Here is a 20,994-nt window from a genome sequence, read left to right on the forward strand (position 1 = left end):
AGCAGGGTGGTATTTGTCTGCCAAAATATCCTTGTAATTCTCTGCTCAATTACCCTCAATAATGGGCTATTGCCCTTCTTGGGTCACTCATTTTCCAGGTGTTTCCTCAGGAGTCCCAGGATTTGTCTGAAGCTGAGGGGACAATCATAGCAGTCGATTTTCCCTGAGGTGACTTCCACCATTAAGTGATTCAGCTGTACCTGTCAGGTGGCTTGTTTACCCCTGTAACTCTGGAACTGCTTGAGGACCACTTCCATATCCTTTGAATTTTACTTTTGCTAAAGAGCCTGTGGGAGTTTGCTGCTATGGTGACTCTAAACACCTCTGAACACCTCTTTCCCTTGGGGCTGCTGCAGTGTCATTGCTAAAGTAGCAGCTGCTTTTAGAAGGACAATTTTCTCATTATTCCTTTTCAACTGAATTTCTAGCTATAAGCTCCAGTAAATGTAAGATGCGTAATGAGATGGGTGCTTTACAAATGCAGTGAGGAGCCAAATACCTAAATTAAACACATAAGCCATAGGGATCACAGAAATTAATTTGGTTTTTGTTGGGGTTTTTTCACAGTATTAAGTTAAACTTGCCATGAAGGACAATTTTCCCAAATCAAACCAGCTTGCTTTAATCCATTCTCCCTGCAGAAATGGGCCCAGAATACCACTCTGCTTTGTTGTTGCTGGAAAGCTAAAGAGCATAATTTACATTTCTAAATCTTCTAGAAAGGTGTGACAATGGTTTCCATCTAGCAGCTTCACTATAGAAAGAGGAAGATAGAGAAGGAGGAAAATGAGGATGCTGGGTTTGACTGCTCTTATTTTTTTATATACCTAAGTAAATCCAGTAATCTTATCCATGAATTATTCCTGACTTATGCTGCTTTAAGTAAAAGAATTCAGATTCTTCAGTCAACACATCTATTCTTTTAGATCCAGGAAAATATAAAATTCAAAAGTCTGTTATAACACCAAGAATAAGCCACTCTCCACCTCTACAGTCTCCATTTTATTGCTGCTGGTTGTGAAGAATCTCTGATCACAAGGATGTAGATGAGGAAAATGAATGGTTCTCAAATTCTGTTTTGGTTGACTAGATGATTTCAGGGTAAAAAGAACATTAAATATACTTACAATGTGCACAGCCCATGAACAGACAGATATAGCTTATATTCCTGAGTACAATTAATACCTACAAAATATACTAGGTATGCAATCGAGCCAATCATAGCTTGTGCTCTTTGTTACTTAATTGGTGGGAAAAAAAGAGAAGTTTTTGGAAGAGCTCTTTCGCCACTGTCTTCTGCTTGATCGTATTTAATAGGTTTTTCCATGTGGTTTTCAAAATATTTGTCTGGAATAGCATGCTTCCTTGTGTTCTGCACATCACTTTCTGCTGTGCCTGTGAAGGGAGTCAGTCTGTCAGCCAATTCACTTCTCACTTTGTCAGCTGCATTTTTCCAGAGATTCTCTGCAACAATAAATCATTAAAATGAGAGGGTTAAGACTGCAGACTTTTAACAGCAGGTAAAACACAGGATTGACACAAACTCCCAGCAAATCAGATGAAAGTTTTCTCTGGGTTCTTACAGCCCCCACTGCTGCATTCTTTTGCTCTGGAAGTGACAGGTACTGTGGTGTGGGGTCAGATACTGTTTTGCTCTCAACAGGGAAAAGGACTTTCCATGAGAATCTTCATCACTTCCAGTCTTTTTGCAGGCAGCTGAACTAAAACATGAGGCATGCAGTTCTACACAACTGAGGAATGGTGCCTTTACCCACTCCATTTCAGTGGCCATCCACTGTCTCCATACTTTCACCTCCCCTTACTCCAGGCAGATGACACTAAGCACAAATAAACACCAAACACTGATATAAATGCACTTAGTTCTGAAGTAGAACAAGCTTACGAATGGTCTCTCTTCTATTTTCCAGAGCAGAGAATGAGCCATCACTCATCTTCCTTGGAGCCTGTGTTTTCCGGAATATTTTTGGCTCCTGGATCCACGCGTGTTTCATCGCTTCATCGGGAGTCATGCGCAGAGAAGGCTCCCACCTTAAATCCACAGGAGACAAATCATTATTCAACTATTTCTGTCTGAAAATTAGTACAAGGTAGAAAAGGTTTAGCCTTGTCTTTTGAAAGTCATGAGGACATTTTTTTGAAAAAAAATAATTTTTATATTTTTATCCCAAAACCATGGAAAAATCTTATGTGATCTTCTCCATCCTTCAAAACCTATTTATGTCAGCACTGTGCTGATCAAACCCTCTGCAGCATCAAACCATTTTTAATATGCAGTTCCTGGTTCTATTAGTGTGGAGAACCAAAATTCCTTGTTTAAGGTTTGGTTTCTTGCTCCACTGAAATTATTTTCTGAAAATTTCGATTCAACCAGCAAACCAAAATGGATCAATGATTCACACAGACTTGGCAAACAGAGAACACTGAAAGCAACCTTCTTGTGAAACAGAGTGGGATGATTTTTTTCTTCCCTCCCCATGTAACCACAAGTTAACAGTTTCTTTAGGAAAGTGCTACTGAACTGCTAGAAAGAAATTGGAAGTCACTGCTAAAGAAGACATAGTAAAATGTCAGTAATAACAGTTATACAAATGATGCCATGAGGAAAACAAACCAAACCAAACCCAAAGCACACCACCAAACAATAAAAAACCAAACATAACAAAGATTTAAAAGGCACAAAAGAATGAAAGCAAAGTCAAAACTAGCTTGTTGCATACAATATGAACTCACATTAAGCATCCTTTCAAAAAGTCCAAGAAACCAGCATCATGAGTGTTCAGCACTGTGCTTAGATCCTTGGAGTCTGGGCATCTCTTTTTCCCCTTGCTGTTAGTTATGGATTTAGGAAAACCTTTGGAATCTTTAAAAAAAAAAAAAGACATCCTCAAAAAATTACATTAAAAACCTTCACTAAATACTTTAAGACGTTGCATAAACAGTATCCATGTCCATCCCACTAAAACTCCAGTTTTGCCCTACTGGATTGATAATCTGCCAGAATTGTGGCAAGCAGGATTGGTTACATCCTAGAGACCACATCCTACACTTTGTTGGTTTGTTCGCTTGAAGCAATTTCCAAACCCAAATTATACACAGAGAAATGAACAATGTAAATTAGTTCCCAGAGCCCACTGCATTCCTTTCAGCAACAACATTTTTAAGGAGCAACTTCTCTATAACTTTGGCAATTAGAGGCCCATAAGACATGAAGAACAGAGCTCCAGGTTCGTTTATAGGCCTCATTTTATCCTTTTGCTTTTCTTCCATACCTCTTCCTGGAAGTATTTTTATCAGTATTTTTTTCAGTATTTTTTTATCAGTATTTTTTTTAGGAATTAGCTGAAGGTCTATACTCTCTACCAGAGCTATTAATTAGTGATTGACTACCAAGGAGGGATCCAGCAAGGACAAATAATCAGAAGAAATTACCAAAGAATGTTCTCCTCCTTGATGCAGCCTGGATAAAATCAGCTGGTGGAAGACCCAATACCTTCATAGAAAATTAATTCATAGAGTTACACCTCATTTCATAAGATACACAACAACCAACAAGTGAGATGTGGCATTTTGCCCTCCTTATGAAAAGAAGCTGAATGTTGCAATTTACATTTGTGAAATGCCTGCAAAATATTACCTCTTATTGCTGAGGGAATTAAGGGATTCCTTAGTGCTGCCGGTACACATCTTCGTATCAAAAATAGCATGGCCAGCAGAACCAGGGCAGTGATTGTCCCTCTCTCCATGGCACTGGTGAGGCCACAGCTCAAATCCTGTGTCCAGTTCTGGGCCTGTCACTTCGGGAAGGACATTGAGGGGCTGGAGCATGTCCGTGGAAGGGAACAGAGCTGGGCAAGGGGCAAGAGCACAGTTGTGATGAGGGGAAGCTGAGGGAGCTGGAGGGACTCAGCCTGGAGGAAAAGAGGCTCAGGGGGAACCTTCTGGCTCAAAGAGACATTTGGCTGCATTAAACCTCCCTCTGAAAGGCCAGGCTGTAGCCAGTTATATTTCATTATTGCTTGAGGTTTCTCTTTGTTTCTGGTGGTGCAGTTTATCAAATGGGTATGCAAACCATTCCCAAAGGTTACCTCCATGATGCAGGCAAGTTGGTCAGCTTCATTTTCCCCTGGGAACAGTGGGTAGCCTGTGTAAAGCTCTGCTATGATACAGCCTAAGCTCCACATATCAACAGCCATAGCATAAGGATGACCAAGAATCACCTCAGGGGAGCGATAAAAGCGGCTCTGAACATAGGTGTACACTGGATCAAAAATCAGACAAGAAGCAAAATATCACAGTTGGGACTGAAATGTCAATTGCAGGTTTCACAGAAAAGTGGCATATGTTCAGGAATCATAAATCTGTCTATCCATGGATTGCTCACATAGGCTCTGGAAATATTTTCTTATCCCATCCTAAAAGTAATGGGTGATATGCTTTCCACTGTTCTATTCAGAAATTGTTTTTCAAGTTTCACTGAAGGAAATTGTTCTACTAATGCTGTGATTCAGTTCATCCATGTTCATTTTCCTATTTGAAGGTGTTCCATTTGCATCAATCAACAGTTCCTAAATTAAATACACAGTTCCCACTTCCCTCCCTGTGATATTCATACAAAAAGTACCAATTATAATTTAACCATTTCACAGAGAAAGACTCTCTGGACCTGACAAACTTCTTGATAAGTGAAATATTTGGATTATCCTCTTAAGTTTGTTCCAGATAAGCACTCCTGAAAGTGCAATTCTGATTTCAACAGGAGTAGAGAAGCTGATCAGGCTTCGGACAAAGAAAAAGAATGGTAATATCTTACTTGTCTCTACCAGTATTTGCTCCACCACCAGTGGCTGAACAGTTCACCAGGTTCTAATTAGGGGCATAGGTCAATATATTAGCCCAATCCAAGAAATAGTTTTTCCACATTATTTAAAATTAAGAAAGCTTATTAAGAAAATTACATCAACTTGACTTTTCTGCAAACCTCTTTGGTCTTCATAGCAGCTTGATCCAAAATCAATAACTTTGACCGAACCTTGCCCATTGTGGTATAATAGTATGTTCTCCTAAAAAGAAAAAAAAATCACAGGGAAAAGAGGGATTTAGCACAATATTAAGTTAGTGAACACTTGGGAAAATCAGAATGCAAATTACATTTACACTTCTCAGCATGAGAGCTTCAAAATTTGACCTCCTTTGGAATACATTCGCTAAAATGAGGAGGCAGCCAATAATGCGCAATTGTGCAAAGCAGAGGGGAGATGCAGATGGCTGCAGGTGAGCCAGACAGGGCACCAGCAAGCTCCCCAAAACTCATCTGCTTATCTAGGAAAAGCCAAACTGCACTTGGCTTTGTGCTGTGCTGAATTAACCAGAACCATCCTTTTCTAAGCACAGAAAGCCCCTGGCCCATGAAGGAGCCACACTCCATAGTTCTTCCCTGCACAACTTGCTCCAGACTCCATGCCAGCTCACCCCTCCCCACCTGTGTGATGCACAGGTCTCAAGGGAGGGATAAATGGACAGGGCAGGATCCTATGGATTCTCAGCTGGGTGCAGGTGGGTACAGCACTGGGTTCCTGCAATTCCAGCTGGAGAAGTGATTCTTAAACAGCCAGCTCAGAGATATGTGCACTGATAAGCAAATACAGCTTTCAGCTCTCTTCTGCACAGCTGAGTTTTATCCTCATTAGAAGTCTGTCTAAATGAAGGATTTCCTTCTCCACTCCTCAGCAGACAGAGGTTACCTTTATCAACCAGTTTTACAGTGATTATATGTCAGGGCTTTGAAGGACTGAACATTTCCCAGGTGGGTGCCAAATAAAGATGAAGTGGTTTCCTGGGTAATTAACTCATAAGGAAACGCTTCATGTACCAAGAAGGAGAAGTGCTACTGGTGAAAGTCAAGGCAAGGACTGGATCCCACAGTCCAGGGGCTCTGGTAAGGGAAGCAGCATCCCCTCTCTGCACCTAGATATCCCTTTGTGCTCATGGTAGGACTCTGTCTCTTATGCCTCAAAATGCAAGGGAGTTGATCAAAGCTGGAAAACCAGGATCTACTGGAAAACCAGGCTTTGGAGGCAGTGATTACTTAGCATAAAGGCCAGAGAAACTCCATATTCTACTTTATGCTGTGAAGTATCATAGAAGGCAGATGGGATAACAGATGTGAGTTTCAAGCAACATAATTTAATGAAACTGTATAATTGTTGAATGAGAACAAAATTGTCCTTTAATTAACTCACTACATTTTCACTAATATGTTGCTCTATTTAAATACAGACTACACTTATTGATGCTGCCAACGTCATTCTTTGTCAGTGGCTTCCTGGAAACAGATTTCCCATTGACTAATTGTTTTTGGCTAATTGTTTTTGATTCAGATATTTGAGTTATCTTGCAAGCTTCCCTTCTCACTACAAATTGGTCTGGTAAAGATATTGGCAAAACAACAGGGTACAGTATGTGACTTCTCAGAATTCTAAATCAAGATACATTTAGCAAAGTGAGAACAGAATTTTATCCTTTTTTACCTGAGAACTTATTTCTTTATTGGTTCATTTTCCCTTTTGAAAAGGAAATACAGAGAAACTTTCACCTGAACTGAAAATATAATTAAAATCCTTCAGAAATCTCTGAAATTGCAAAAATTTAAATTTGGGGCTTAAGGAGAATGGAAATATTTCACCTAGAATGAATGCTTAGCAGATACAGCAGAGGGAATTGGATGACAGAGGTTCCTCCAGAAACAAGTGAACACCCTAAATACTGTTCCACAGAATTCCTTTGCCATTTACTAGGCTACTTAATTTTATAGCTATGCCTAAGAAATTAAATAGATTTAAGAGGATAACCTGAAACAGGCTGCCTTATGAATACTCCTCGCATTACAATGTCCCTCATCTTGAAATACTTAATTTTACAAGTACTTCTTCTTTTCTTTAAGCAAAAAGTCATTACCTATTACCTGCATTTGATTCATATTTGCATACATTTTGGCAACCAAATAATCTCATTGAATGCTTTGGTGAATGAACTGAATCAATGGTAATAATCAGTTGATTATTACAGTTGTCTGTAGCATGAACATAATCTGAAATAAATTACAGCTTCTGTACAAACATCATCCTGGGTTTTGGGGTTTCTCCTGACAGTTCCTCTCAATCAATAAAGAAAAGGATAAGATCATTTATTCTGTACAGGATACCAGGTGATGAAATGATTGTACTTACAGGCTTCAGATCACAGTGAATGATTTTTTCCTGGTAGAGCACTTGTAAACACCTCAGCACACAGCGAGTGAAGTGGCGAATCAAAGACAGGCTGAAGCCTTGGAAATTGTTCTTTTTGATCAGCTCATACAAATTTATTCTGTGGGGGAGGGAGATGCAGCAGACAGAGAGCAGATAAGAGATTGGGGAAATTATTTTTAAAGGCATTATTAGTTTCCAGTGAATTAAGAACTTGTCTTCCCACGTGGAGGACTCATGCAGAGGAAAATGACAGCTATTTTCCTCCCTGAGAATGCTGCTCTGCATGTAATATGCACAAACACCTCCCAGATCTAAAGCACATGGAAAATCAGTGAACTTGCTTGCTAAACCCTCTGCTGTTAAGCAGCTGTGCTGATTTTCACTGAGAACAATAATCATTCAGGAACCAAAATAAATTTTCTTCTGTCTCCTTTTGCCATCATTTCTCTTTGCTTTGGCATCTTGAGTAAATCATTTCTGTCTACAGGTTTTTAACCAGCATTGTTTCTAGATAACCACCCCCTCAATTCGGTTTTCATTAGGTTTTTATATCCCTCCTGTGACCCTCACATCTTACCCCCTTCCAGTAGCCCTGCCCAGTAGCCTGAAGAAGGCAAGGCTCTGGAAGATCTCACTGCAGCTTTCCAGTACCATAAGGGGCTTATAAAAAGGAGGGAGAGAGATTCTTGATAGCGATAGGACAAGGGGCAATGATTTCAAACTGAAAAAGGAGAAGGTTTAGATTGGATATTAGCAACAAATTCTTCCCTGGGAGAGGTGTCCTCAGCACTAGCACATGTCTGCAAGGACATGACCAACTGGAGCTTTCTGCCTTCCCCACTGGAGTGTCCACTGGTGGCAGGCACGGCCCATTCCTTTGGAATTAAATTTGCCAAGACTTAATGGAAAAGATCACAAATCAAAGGCTTTTCATGGCATTTTAAAGGCAATGAAAATTTTACCAGACAAACATTTTTCTATGACAACCAGTCTTCAACTCCTCTGTAAACAGCTAAAGATAGTGGCTATCCCATTTCCTTGTGTGTTTCCATAGCAGCTTTCAGAAAAGATTGGTCTGTGTCTTCCCTGGAAAGGAGTCACCTCTTACCCTGTGTGCCTGTAAGTGACAGACTCACATGCAGCAACAAAGGGATTTAGGTTTCTTTGGGATCACGCTGCCCATATGATACCGAATCTTCAGCAGGGGCTGTAGCACATGCAGCAATGGGGGTTTTACTCTAAGGGCTGGGGAAGTATGGGTAGACTGGATAATTCCAGTTTGACTCCCTGATTACAAGAAGGCTGATGAATAAAATGATCTGACTTCTCCAAAACTCCTCCAGAATTCTTCCTAAGATGCCCTGCAGCAAAGATGCATAAAAAGCAAGACGCAGTTTTATTTTTAAATTATTTGATATTATTCATATTTATATACCCTGAAGTTTACCAGTCCTGAATTTACTCTTTTCCTCACAGGTCTTTCGGGGAAGAAGACTTCAATACCCAGCACAGAAAATAAGGGTTGGATCATGTCATTGCCCGTGTGAAGTCTGAACGTGGCCTTTTTCAGTTCACCTTTGGTGATCAAAGGCTCAGTTATGCAGTCTGTATTTAGACAGTGTTCCTTTCTAGCTGCCAATTCTTCTGAAGAAGACATAAAAATTAAATCTTGTAAGGCACAAGATCTACAATTCTCCTCAAGGTGTGTGTAAAGGAAAATGTACTTTACCCCAGCAGTTCAAAGGAGATACAGAAGTGATTGCGAAAGTAGAAGTATTCCTTCATGTGGATGATATTGTGAGTGTCATCTTTGTCTTTCTTCAGCAGAGCATCAAGGATCTTCACTTCTACCAAAGCCTGGCTGTGAAATCTGAAATATCACATGACATGGGAATGGTGACATCAGCTCAGGGTAGCATTTCTATTTCTGCAAATGCTACAAACACCACGAGCTTAGTGTAAGCTTAGCAGGTGGGGCAATTATTAAAACGTTTCAATCAACCCTGTTAACCACTGTAATTTTGACTTCTTACAGTTGAATCCTAGTCTAAATACACTGGCCTTACATAACACTTCAGGATACCTAATTTGACTTGTCTGAAAAAACCTTTAAATGAAAAGGTTTCCAATGAGCATCCAGACTAAAATCCTGGTGCTCTCAAGTCTATAGGAATGCTTCACTTTCCTTGAACAGTGCTGTGTTTCACACCTACCACAGTCAGACAGGTTTTGAAAAGCATCTTTACACTTAGTGTTCACTGAGGGGGAAAATGGAACAGCTGAACATCTGTTTCACTGACTCTGCTTCAAGCTCACAAATTTGTAACCAGACACTTAACAGGAACAGGTTGCTTAGGACCACAGTACAGAATTTTTCATGTTCAAGCAAGTGATGGGTGCCTTCCAGCATATTCCTGTGGTTTTAGAGTCTTGTGGGGATGCTCCCTGCTCTCAGTCCTCTGCAGCTGGTTACCCTGGGTTGTGTATTCACTGTGATAGAGAGACCTCCTTGTGAGCCTGGAGAAACTGTGCTTTCTTTCCTAGGCTGTCTCTCCTCTGTGTTCAGGCCAGTTCCTGACACTGTTTCCTCACTCTGCCCTCACTGTGTTTAATGAATGTACAGGAGGTTTGATTTTGGTTTGTTCACCTTGTCACAGTTTGCCTCTATATAACAGGGATGATTGTACTGGTTGAAGGTCAGCAGGTGTCTCACCTTTTCTTATTCCTTATTATTTTCAATGCCACTAACTCATTGGTTTTGTGATCCAGACATTTGGCCACCTGCCCAAACGACCCTTTCCCAATGACCTCCAAGACTTCGTAGCGGTAGGCAATGTGATCATGTAAAACCTTCAAAAGAACACAGAGTTCAGATTCAAAGAGTACAGCAAAGACCAGGCTTCCTTGTAGCTCGTGTGTGTGTGAGTCTGCTGTCCATGACAGATGGTGGGTTAGCTGCAGGTGAAGTCTACATCAAATAAGGGTAACAAAGAAAATCCAAAGTGATGCTTCCATAGCTCACCTACCTTGCATCAGCCCTGCATAACATGCAAAGTGAATTCTCCTCTGAGCTTTAAAAGGCATGTTTTCACTATGTGAATATTTATCTTCTGGAAACAACATTTATCTCACAAACAACACTTAAGAGTTGGCATAAAATCACTACAAACTTACTGAGCTCAAAACGAGTACCATAATTTTTCCACTTACCTTTAAGTAGGAACCATGCTCATCATCATAACAATTATTATTCTGGGTTTCAGGCAAACCTTCAATCTTTTTAGCTTCCAGGCCAAGAAACCAGAGCTCTGTATAATTGAAAATTTCTTTTTGCTCATAGACTGTTAACTGGTTTCTAAAATTTTTCAAGGCTTCTAAATCAGAAAACAAGAATGTAAAACCAAAAATCAATAAAATGTCAGAAACCTGATGGCAAAGTGCTTTTATAATGGAACATTTCACAGTAGAGCACACCACTTTGAGCAGGATGCTGAGAAATGCTGTTAGAGTTCCCTTCCAACTAAGATTTCTCTGCTTCTACAATTTCATACAAATTTCTGTTTATTTTCTTATTTTTTCTGGCTTGCAGTATTAAGTTCAATAAAGCATTAATCATCTCTCAGCAAGACTTTTAAGAGAGCTTAGGTAAAAATTATTTAATTGTGAGGGAAGTCATGTATATAGATGTTTTTGAAAATCCCATCTGTTTTCTATCTGCTCCCTCAGGCTCCACAACTTACATGAAAAGTTAAATGTTTATTGGTTTGATTGCCATATTTATAAAATATCAATAATGTCTAGTAAACCAAAGCTTTCAAGTACCTGTTTTTCTGATAAAAATCATCAACCTCAGATGCCTGACATTAGGAATTCAATAGAGCCCAAATCTGCTTTTCTCCTAGTCCTGATTCTTCCTGCATAGAATTTCAGCTGCCCTAACACCTCCACTCCCATCATTTAAATGTGGATACATATTCAGACAGAAGCATTATAAATCAGTGTGTTGCATGCATGTGTGGGTGTTTTGTTAAACAGTGGCAGATCTTCATCCAGCAATGCAGGGATGCTAAATCATTTCAAAGCAAAAGGCCACTACTTTTTTTTTTTCCCTAGACTCCTTCTAGAAATAGATTAACTCTGTCAGAAACTTTCTAGATCTGAGAACTCCCAAAATGCAATTTAGCCCACATCAATAAAATGGGACACAGCCACAAGGAAGTGGGAAAGGGTTTTATCCCTGTAATGGGATATTGCTATCACCTACCCCACCTAAGTCTTAGACAAATACACATTCATTTTCATACTGCATGTTTCTCTTCTGTATTTGTATTAGTCAAATCATTCTCCTGTTAGGTACCTCCCCAAACTGGATAATTAAAAATCACTGAGTCCTATCCATACTGCTGTGCTCTAAATTGTTAAATATTTCAGCAGCCATTTAGCATGGCACCTCTGGTCCCTGAGAGTCCTGACTGTACACACTCCTCATCTGTGCAGGCAGCCTGTCACTCTAGACCTGTCAGTTTATCCAGGGGTATTCTACCTGAAGCTGTCATAGGCAGTTTGACTGCAATGCTGGTGCTCTCCAGTTCAGATGGTTTTGTATGGACTCTGGTATCACTCTCAGGAAGACTGTCTGGAAGGTTAAATTGGGGAAAATTGCCTTGAGTTCCATTTTCCTGCCAAGCAGAAAAAAAATTAAAAATTAAAGACTGCTTTATTCACAGAGACAAAGCTGCAATATATTTTAGATTAGTTGAGTAATCTCTATGTCAATTTTGTGCTGAGACAGAACAAGCAAGCTTGGGCACTAGAACACCCTGCTTATTCAGACAGCAAATTCTGCCAAAAGCACTAAAGGCTGTCGAACCATGGGAAGACAAATCTTTATAAACAAGAGAAGAAAGTTCATCTTCCAGATTCATTCAGTATATGGACTCTCTAGAAATGCTATTTATACCCATGCTGGTCAGCCTTGGAGGGCTGTGGAAAAACTCTTGGAAACCATGTCAAACTAAGTGAAAGACAGGAAATTGGTTTGGAATAACCAGTATGGATATGCCAACAAATGGTGTCTGAATGACTTGGTTGTCTTCTCTGATGAAGTGATTGGTTTGGCTAGTGGGAAAAAAGCAGTGAGCATCATGGACATTGCCTTGAGCAGGGCCTGTGACACTGGAGTCCAGTGAGTGGGAGATGAACTGGATAAATAGATCATAATGTGAGCAGCCTGCTCCAAGTTTGCTTTGCTTGTATTGAGAGGTTGAGACAGATGTTCTTCAGAGGTCTCTTCCAACCTAAATGATTCCTTAATTTATTCCTTTCTCATCCTTTGAGAAAGTTCTCATACAAGTGGGGCTGGATGGAGCCAAAAAATCTACTTTGGTATATGAAGGGTACCAAAGCCATATTCAAAACCCAGCACATGGTTGCCAAGACAAGGAGAACCCAGGTAATGGGATATGGACTAACAAATGGGCAAGCTGGGTCCACCATGCCCTTGCAAGAAGTCCTGACTGGTACCACTTCAATACAAGCATCTTGGTGCTTGTGGGGTTTGAGTTAAGTATGTGTTCAAGTAAAAATGGGTTATTTTCAAAATGATGCATCTTTCCATACTTGTCTCTAATTCTGACACTTTATCTCTCTTCCCCCACACTTACACATTTGTGACACTTTGCCACTGACACTCTCTCAGTGGTACTTAAGAGAGACGCTGGTTCACCAGGCAAACGAGATGTCCAGGAGCTTTACAACTCACCTGAAGAGAGGGGAGGACACTCTGCAAGCTCTTATTTGCTATTTGAGGCAGGCTGCTCTCAAAGGGGGGAGGGTTTGCAGTGTCTGCAGCCAGACCATGCTTCACTTGACCTTCCAGATGTGGGAGGGAAAGGACACCACAACTGACTCTCTAAATAGAAAGCACAAGGAAATGTCACTTAACGACCTAGCAAGCAGTTCTGTGCCACACCTATGAACACCAAAGGGATTTAAATCCTTGGAAAAGGTGTGTGGTTCACTTCCGACACCTAAAGGCAAAGGGGAAATGAGCAGATGCTAAGGCAGCTCCAGCTGTACTCATAGGCAGCAGGAGGTTGTCTGGGCAATCCAGCACGATTTTGGGAATGAGATTCCTCACAAGAACACTTCCATCCAGCATCAGAGCAGCTACAGCTGCTTCAGCTGCGAAGGGTGGTTGGGTTTGGAAGCCCAGCAGCCATTCCAGGCAGCAGGACTCCTGCAAGCAGGGAAAATAAAGCCCACATAGGGTAATAAGTAGGCGTGAAGTGTCAATGGCAGAAAATATAATTTTCTATTCCCAGTGGCAGAAGAGAAACTGGGATTAGACTGCTGCCAAACACCAGGGGTGGACACAGTGGAAGTCTTCCCTGCACTGGTTTCTCCATATTTCTTTCCCCCTCATTTCCTGTGGAGCTCAACCGTTTGTTGCACTCCTTATTAGTGAGGAAAAGGCAAGCTCTCAGCAAACTTTGCTTAAAAATAAATGCTTATGCTCATTTAAATAATCCAGGATTACTAGTCCTTCCTGATTTCTCCCATTTATTATTTGCAAAACACTTCTATATCATTTGTTAATTACAGTCAGTCATTTAAGGGTGCAGTTTTATGAATGTCTTGTATGTCTTTTATCAATGTCTTGAATATTTCAAGTCAGAAAAGTCACACTTGTAGCAGCAAAGAAAACTACTTCAGGTAGACTATTTCTTTGGCAAATAATAAGAAAATTATTTTAAATCGTTCTGAAATAGATCAACTGTGCACTGTGAAATGCAGAATAAGGTCCAGAGAGCTAAAGCTACAACCCACATAAACCTGTGAAATTTTTCTCTTCAGGGAAGCATAGAAACATATTTGGCAACAAAGGTGAGGTTTGATATTTTCTCAAAAAGCAAAGGAGCAATGCTCTCAAGCCAATCAACTTCAATAAGTAAGTTTTTTATTCTAATACTGTGGAATAGCCTTTAAAACCTTAGAACTGGGACTGCAGTGGACTTTTCCTGAAAGCTTCAAGAAACAAGTGGTCTGGCAGAAGAAATGCCTCAAATGCTACTGAAAACAGCAAAACCAAAATACTTGCAGGCATTTGGGACAGTCAAACAGCCACAGAGGAAATGGAAGAGGACAGGGAATAGAGGACTAGCCTCTGCCCATATTCATTTATTATGAGAGATCACTTAAAAAACAAGCATTCAGGTATTTTTGAAGTCATCTGAAGAGTCACGTACCTGATGGAAAACTCTGTTAGAGCCCAGATGATCCCTCTCTTGAACAGTCAGCTGAGACTGAGAAAAAGCATCCACATGGGAAGACTGCAAACATGAAGCGAGGCTTTAATAAAAATTATTCAGGAGGAAAAAAAATATGGAATCCCTGCATGGTTTCTGTTTTCCTCCTTTGTGGCAATGCCTGTGCCAACACAGGGTGTGAGAGAGGGCCACAAAAGCTGCTGAAAACATGTTACACTCTGGCAATGCCTCTCTCAGTTGAGCAGCTGTTTTGTGGGCTGGGGCAGAGACAGTTTATTTTGTTATTATGCCTCTCAGATGCTTGGTGTGCCCCTGTGCTCAGCCACGGCAAAGGGGGCCCTCTGCCATCCCTAAATATGTACTTGGAAGCTGGTAGTGAGTCTGCTTGGTAGGACAGCTTTAAACTGCCTCACAAGGTAGATTGTGAACCCATACATTGCTAAAAGCGGCATTAAACTGATTCATCTTGTGGTACAGATTTTATAAAAACAAAATCAGGGTTTAAGTTTACTGAAATATATAAAAAACCCCATTGAATCCAATGGGCAGATAGTATTAGCAAGAAAACCATGGGGAAAGTGCTAAGCAGCTTACCATTTTAAAGAATTTGCTGATGCTTTCAGCAGTTTTTAATAAACATGCTAAGTAGAATCGTACATTTCTGCCCAATAACAAACTGCAATGAAATGAAGAAATCTTTAGGATAATTTAGACTGTGAAAACTCTGTGGCTAAAGCAGATTGGAACTCTCCTCTATGGGCTGGAGTGAACCCCACTGGGTTGGTTCAAAAAAGGGCTCCTGAAAGAGAGCTCTGTCTGAGCCTGGAAGAAGCAGGGACAACTCAGATTAGACGCTGCACCTGTGTCACTACACTGCAGATATCCATATATAGACATAGATATAGACATATATATATATATATATATATATAAGCTGTAGTGGGTGAGGGATGCTTGCGTGCAAACTGATCCACACACACTGTGACCTTGATATATGCAGGGCACATTAGCATTGCCACAAACAGGGAGATCAAACTGAACATACCTTGACAGTGGCTCTGGCACATCCCGCCCTGAACAGAATCACAGACTGGTTTTGGTTGGAAGGGACCTTAAAAACCAAGCAGTTCCAACCCCTACAGGGACACCTTCCACCACACCAGTTGCTCAGAGCCCCAGACTCCAGGCATCCACAGTTTCTCTTAGACAACCTATACCAGGGCCTCACCACCCTCACAGGGAGAAACTTCTTCCTCATATCCCGTCTAAACTTCCTCTCTGTCAGTGTGAAGCCATTCCACCCTGTCCTGTCACTCCAGGCCCTTGTCAAGAGTCTCTCTCCATCTTTCCTGTGGGTTCCCTTCAGGCACTGCAAGGCCACAATGAGCTCACCCCAAAGCCTTCTCTTCCCCAGGCTGAACAATCCCAATTGTTCCCTCAGCCTTTCCTCCCAGCAGAGCTGCTCCATCCCTCTGATCCCTTTGGTGGCCTCCTTCTCAACTGACTCCAAAGGCTGTGGCACATCCATCCTTTCACATGCACTTAGATGAGACTCTAAAAGACTTTTCCAAAATAAATATGGAGATAGAACTCTGTGTACAGATCTACCCGACCACACGGAGGAAATTCTGCCCTTTGACAGGTTCAGCTGTCTCACCGTCAGCCAAAAAGACACCATTCAGGCTGGGCAGACCAGATGGAAATTGCCCTTGAGGTAACTGTGCTCTGTGTGTGCTCTTCCTGCTCACAAATGAATAAACAAACCCTTCTGCAAGGGAAAACTTCAGATTTAGAACAAACTGAGAACAGCTCTGGCTTGAGATGAAGGGTCATGGGTGGCTGTGAAGCACAGGAGAATGGCAGGAAAAGGATAAGTACTAAAACATGTTCTTGTTGGACACAATAATTTCCATCTTTGGAACTGGAGATCACCCAGCCAGGGATAAGGGATGATGTGCTGTAAATCCAAAATATTTCCAGTGCCAGCACAGCAAATGCTACAGAGGAGGGCCACTAGACTACTGCATCCTAAACAGGAGTGTCCTAGAGAACAACAGTTTGCCCAGAGCACCAAATATCCTTGTATGAATTTCTTTAGATGATGATTCCATGGAAAACTCAACGCCAGAGTATTTCTCCAGACAATCTACAGACAATCTTCTCATGCAATCTATGTATCTTGCATTTCAAGGGACAGTCACATTTGTTATGAAGATGAATCTGGGATACACATTCAAAACTCTACTAATTATATCAGCCCAGCTATTAGTAAGACTATTCATTTTAGTGCATGTTATACTTTTGCTCATACTTCATCCATATTTCATTCACAGCAAGCTATAATGTTCAGTTTCTGGAGCTGTTGAAAATACTGCATTTCATTTAAAGGCAGTTTCTTAACTGCTTCATGCTTTTCTAACTACAAGTCAATGCAAAGTCAGGATTTTATAGAGAAAAAGCTATCACTGAAAACTAAAGAAACAATGACTTCACACACCTGTGCAGACTGCAGAATCTTCACTCCAAAATGGCATTTTATTTCTTAGCAATACTTTTAAAAAATATAGGCAGTTATGTCTATATTACTACATTTTTTTTAAAGTAGTTTTACTAACAGAGCGTGAAAAATTAAAAAAATGTCTTTAAAACTGAGCAAGAGCTAAGGAAGAAGGTGAGTGGGCTCCAAGATGTGCCGCCAGAATTTGGAATCCATTTAATTTCCATTCACTGGGGAAAGATTAACAAGATTTTGAGGTGGACATTTCTCCTCTTACAGTGAAAAATCAAAACCAGTCCACGCCTTTTTTAACCATGGAAATCTGTGATCCTCTTTGTCCCCCTTTCTCAAAACCTACTTACTAAGGATTTATTGCTCTTTAGGCAATTTATTCAATAAAACCAGTAAGTGACCAACCTTCATAAAATTCCCCCAAATGGGTAAATAACATGAACTTCTATTTGTAGAAAAATTCATCTGTGCCTACACCAGTCCTGCTGGTGGCTGAATGGTGAGCAGGTGGATTTATTGGACAATCCACACAGTGGCTTTATTTGATGGTCTTGATCCAGGTGACCCAGCAGAGCTCCTCTAGCAAAACTCTGGAGTTGCCCTATGGGCTCTGCAGCTGAGCTGCTGTGGCTGGATTTGTTGTGGGAGATGCACTCCAAAGGAAAACTGCAGCAACTGTTACTATTCCACTCCATTTCGTTCCTGGTTTCTCTGCTCCTGTGGAACTCAGCCTTGTCCTACGGCTCCAATGCTGCAATCCCAGACTATCACCTCCTGCTATTCCAGCCATTCAAATCCTGGATCACCTTGCTCATTCCAGTTACCACCAAAGAAACAGAACAAGGTCCTTATCCACCAGCTAGCCCCCAGTCACAAAGTTTTAGGTTTACAGCATTCTGTAAAATCAGACATCATGACACATAATTCTCAAAATATCAGAGTATTTTTTCAGTACCATGTTAATCATAGAAATAAGAAATGCATTAAAATTTTGGAAATTTTTAAATACACAACTACATAATATACAGACCCCATTGTCTCCTCATTCACATAGGCATTCTCTTCCCCTGTTCTCAAAACTGAATGAAGCCTGTAGAATACATGGAGACGATATAATACAGGTGCTAAATCATGCAACACATTCAAAAGCCATAGCAAATACACTCTCTCACTCAAAATACAGTAGGAACACAAACATTTTCCCCACCTTGTCAACTATTTCTGTCAGCATTACTGCAAGAGCTGTAAAGTGCGGGATAGGAGCTGTTTATTCCATTCGGCGAAGGCATTTCAGGAAGCCCACCTTCATCTAGTCAGAGCATAGCAGGAGCAGTTCCATGCACAGTGCCCTGAGCAGAAAAAAATGGATAATGCTTCTGCTTGGCTTCAGATTTAAGTTTTTCTCCCGGAAATATGCCAGTGACTATTAGCTGCTCTAGTATTCTTTTGGTGGCCATCTGTTCCCTTTCTCAGCCTCCTTCTAGCCAAATATAATTTTCCATATTTATCATGGCAAGTCAGTAATAAGAAAGACAAATATAACAGGATTGGCTGTTCTCCTTGTCATCTCAGTCTGTTCTTTCTCACTGAGCTCATGTGCTTGCGAAACCAAAAAACACTTGAACTTGGATTTTGTCAAAATTTGTCACAGGGACCTTGCTATACAGTGAGCAAAACCTCTTCAACAAGACTGACAGACTGGAAAATGAAAATTAATTAATTTCTCAAGGGTTGGTTTCTCGTTGGGCATTATATGTCAATTAATGACGACCAAACTGTGGTCCGTGGTTCTTGAGGACATTGGTACAGAGCTGCTCTGCTCTGTGGGATAATGAGAGTGTGGATTATTTTGGTGCAGATAATGAGACAGAGGTTAGCTGCCCTCCTGTCTTTCCTCTTCCTTCTTTAGATGCTGTGAATTTGTGATGGGGCACTGATGGAGGCGTCCCTATTCCCCAGCTGTCTTAAGGGAATATCTAAAGTGAAAATACAGTGTGGTCTCCTCCTTCATACAGCCAAAGAATGACATGTTCCCTGCTGGTCTGAAATCTGTCAACAACCCAGAATAATTCTACTTTCACTCAGAAACCAGGGTTTTCAAGGAGGAAATACATGCTCCTCCATGAAGGCTGCTGCTTTTACAGATGCTGTTGGAATGGTCAAAGGACAAACAGTTATTCCTTTGCACTCATGGTTATCTGCAAAGCCTTTCCTTATGTAATTATTGGGCTGCACCTTCCTTAAAGCCACATTTCTCCCACTTCCGTCACTCCCACTTTTCCATTCATCCAACCTTGGCAACTCTCTAAGCAACAAATCCGCCCCAGTATTATAAACCTCACGTGCAAGAGAAACTTCTCATTTTCTCACAAATAACCACTCAGGCTGTCATGACAGCTGGGTAGACATGCTGATCATAGAGTCCTAGAATGGCTGGAGTTGGAAGGGACCTTAAAGATCATCCCATTCCAATCCCCTGCCATGACCAGGGATACCTTCCACTATCCCAGGTTGCTCCAAGCCTTGGCCAGCCTGGCCTTGGACTCTTCCAGGGATGGGGCAGCCAGAGCTTCTCTGGGCAACCATTGCCAGGGCCTCAGCACCCTCACAGGGAACAATTTCTTCCCAAAATCCCATCTAAAGCCTCAGTGGGAATCCATTCCCCCTTGTCCTGTCACTCCAGGCCCTTGTCAATTAGCAGCTCCAGGATGGCCTCCATAGAAAAGAGTGAAATACAGATATGCCCATGTTTCAGCCATCCCCCATTTAGAAGAACATCCTCTACTTTATTTTCTTTATTGTCTTTCTTGGAAATGTTTTCTCTCCTCATTTTAAACATGTTCAAATTTGCTGTGATAAGTCACACAAGAATAAAAACAGCCTTCAGAATCATTCTTTTGTATTATCTGAAGAGAACCAACTAATTTTTGGTGACATAAGACATTGAATACAGTTTTCTCCTCCACTTCTCAACAATACTCTCAGAGCAAGAGAAACTGGCCAGTGTTCTTACTAAGTTTCAGTCATGCTACATTGAAGTAAAAAGTAGTACATAAAATGTTTCAGCTATAAATTTCAAAGCAGGTTTTTTTACGTTTGAAGGAAAGATCCGTGATCTTTGTAACTAATTTTTTAAAATTACCCACTTCTGAAAGACATTTAATTAAAGGAATTAAGTGCAATAGTACATAAATTCCTTATGGATATTCTCATTGGCTGTGATCATCACACAGACAACATCTTGAACAAATTCGTGAGTTTGGCAACATCTCTGTGAAGAAGAATAGTATTAGCGGTAAAGGAAATTAAAGAGCTTTCCCTGCTAAGAAAACCCCCTGCATCGTGGAGTGGGAAGAGAATTCATCCCATTTTAGCTAAACATTCAAGGTAAACAAAGTTCCCTGTGGAAGCCCCCCTGTCTTTTTATTGGCTTGTCTTGAGAAAGAGCCTGTTCCAATAATGTAGACTAGATATCCCAAACTTTTACATCCCTAGAATTAGATTAATTCTACTCTTTATAGCATTTATTCTGCTTCTCCTGCACTTCAGTCTTCCTGATCTGAGTGAGGGAAAAAAACAGAGGAACAATGAACTGAGCCCTGTCTCTTGGCTGTGACATCCATCTGAGCTTGAGTAGTAGTGCCACAGGGAACATCCAAAGCTGCCACTGCAGGCTGAACCAGGAAAGATAAATACCAAATTCACAATGTGAGTGGTGTTGACAGAAAACTTCTTAAACCACTCCTGCTCTATTTGCTCTACTAAAGCATAGGAAGTATGCTTTTTGCCTTTTGCAAAATCAGTGCAAAGGGAGTGGGTGATTTAAGGTTTTGCATACATTTACTTGGGCAAAGAACCCACCAGATGAACCAATCTGTCCAAGTCTGATAGAAATAGAAAAGCCAGTCATGGGTTCTGGCTCCTTTGGAATGTTTCTTCCACAGAAGAG

General features: G+C 40.9%; 1 protein-coding gene across 1 annotated transcript; it reads right to left on the bottom strand.

Annotated features, from left to right (window-relative positions):
• Nucleotides 1-981: 981 nt before the first annotated feature.
• On the bottom strand, nt 982-18,276 carry LOC131572880 (dual specificity tyrosine-phosphorylation-regulated kinase 4-like). Its single transcript, XM_058826301.1, has 14 exons — nt 18,253-18,276; nt 14,516-14,599; nt 13,030-13,179; nt 11,812-11,947; nt 10,479-10,642; nt 9,982-10,118; nt 8,998-9,138; nt 7,248-7,386; nt 5,000-5,081; nt 4,107-4,279; nt 3,451-3,511; nt 2,752-2,881; nt 1,904-2,049; nt 982-1,464 (listed from the first exon to the last, which is right to left on the bottom strand). Exons 1-14 carry the CDS (start codon nt 18,274-18,276, stop codon nt 1,238-1,240), a joined length of 1,794 nt encoding a protein of 597 aa, XP_058682284.1. The 3' UTR covers nt 982-1,237.
• Nucleotides 18,277-20,994: the final 2,718 nt, after the last annotated feature.

The sequence above is a fragment of the Poecile atricapillus genome, chromosome Z (genome assembly GCF_030490865.1).
Source record: "Poecile atricapillus isolate bPoeAtr1 chromosome Z, bPoeAtr1.hap1, whole genome shotgun sequence".
Classification (NCBI taxonomy): domain Eukaryota; kingdom Metazoa; phylum Chordata; class Aves; order Passeriformes; family Paridae; genus Poecile; species Poecile atricapillus.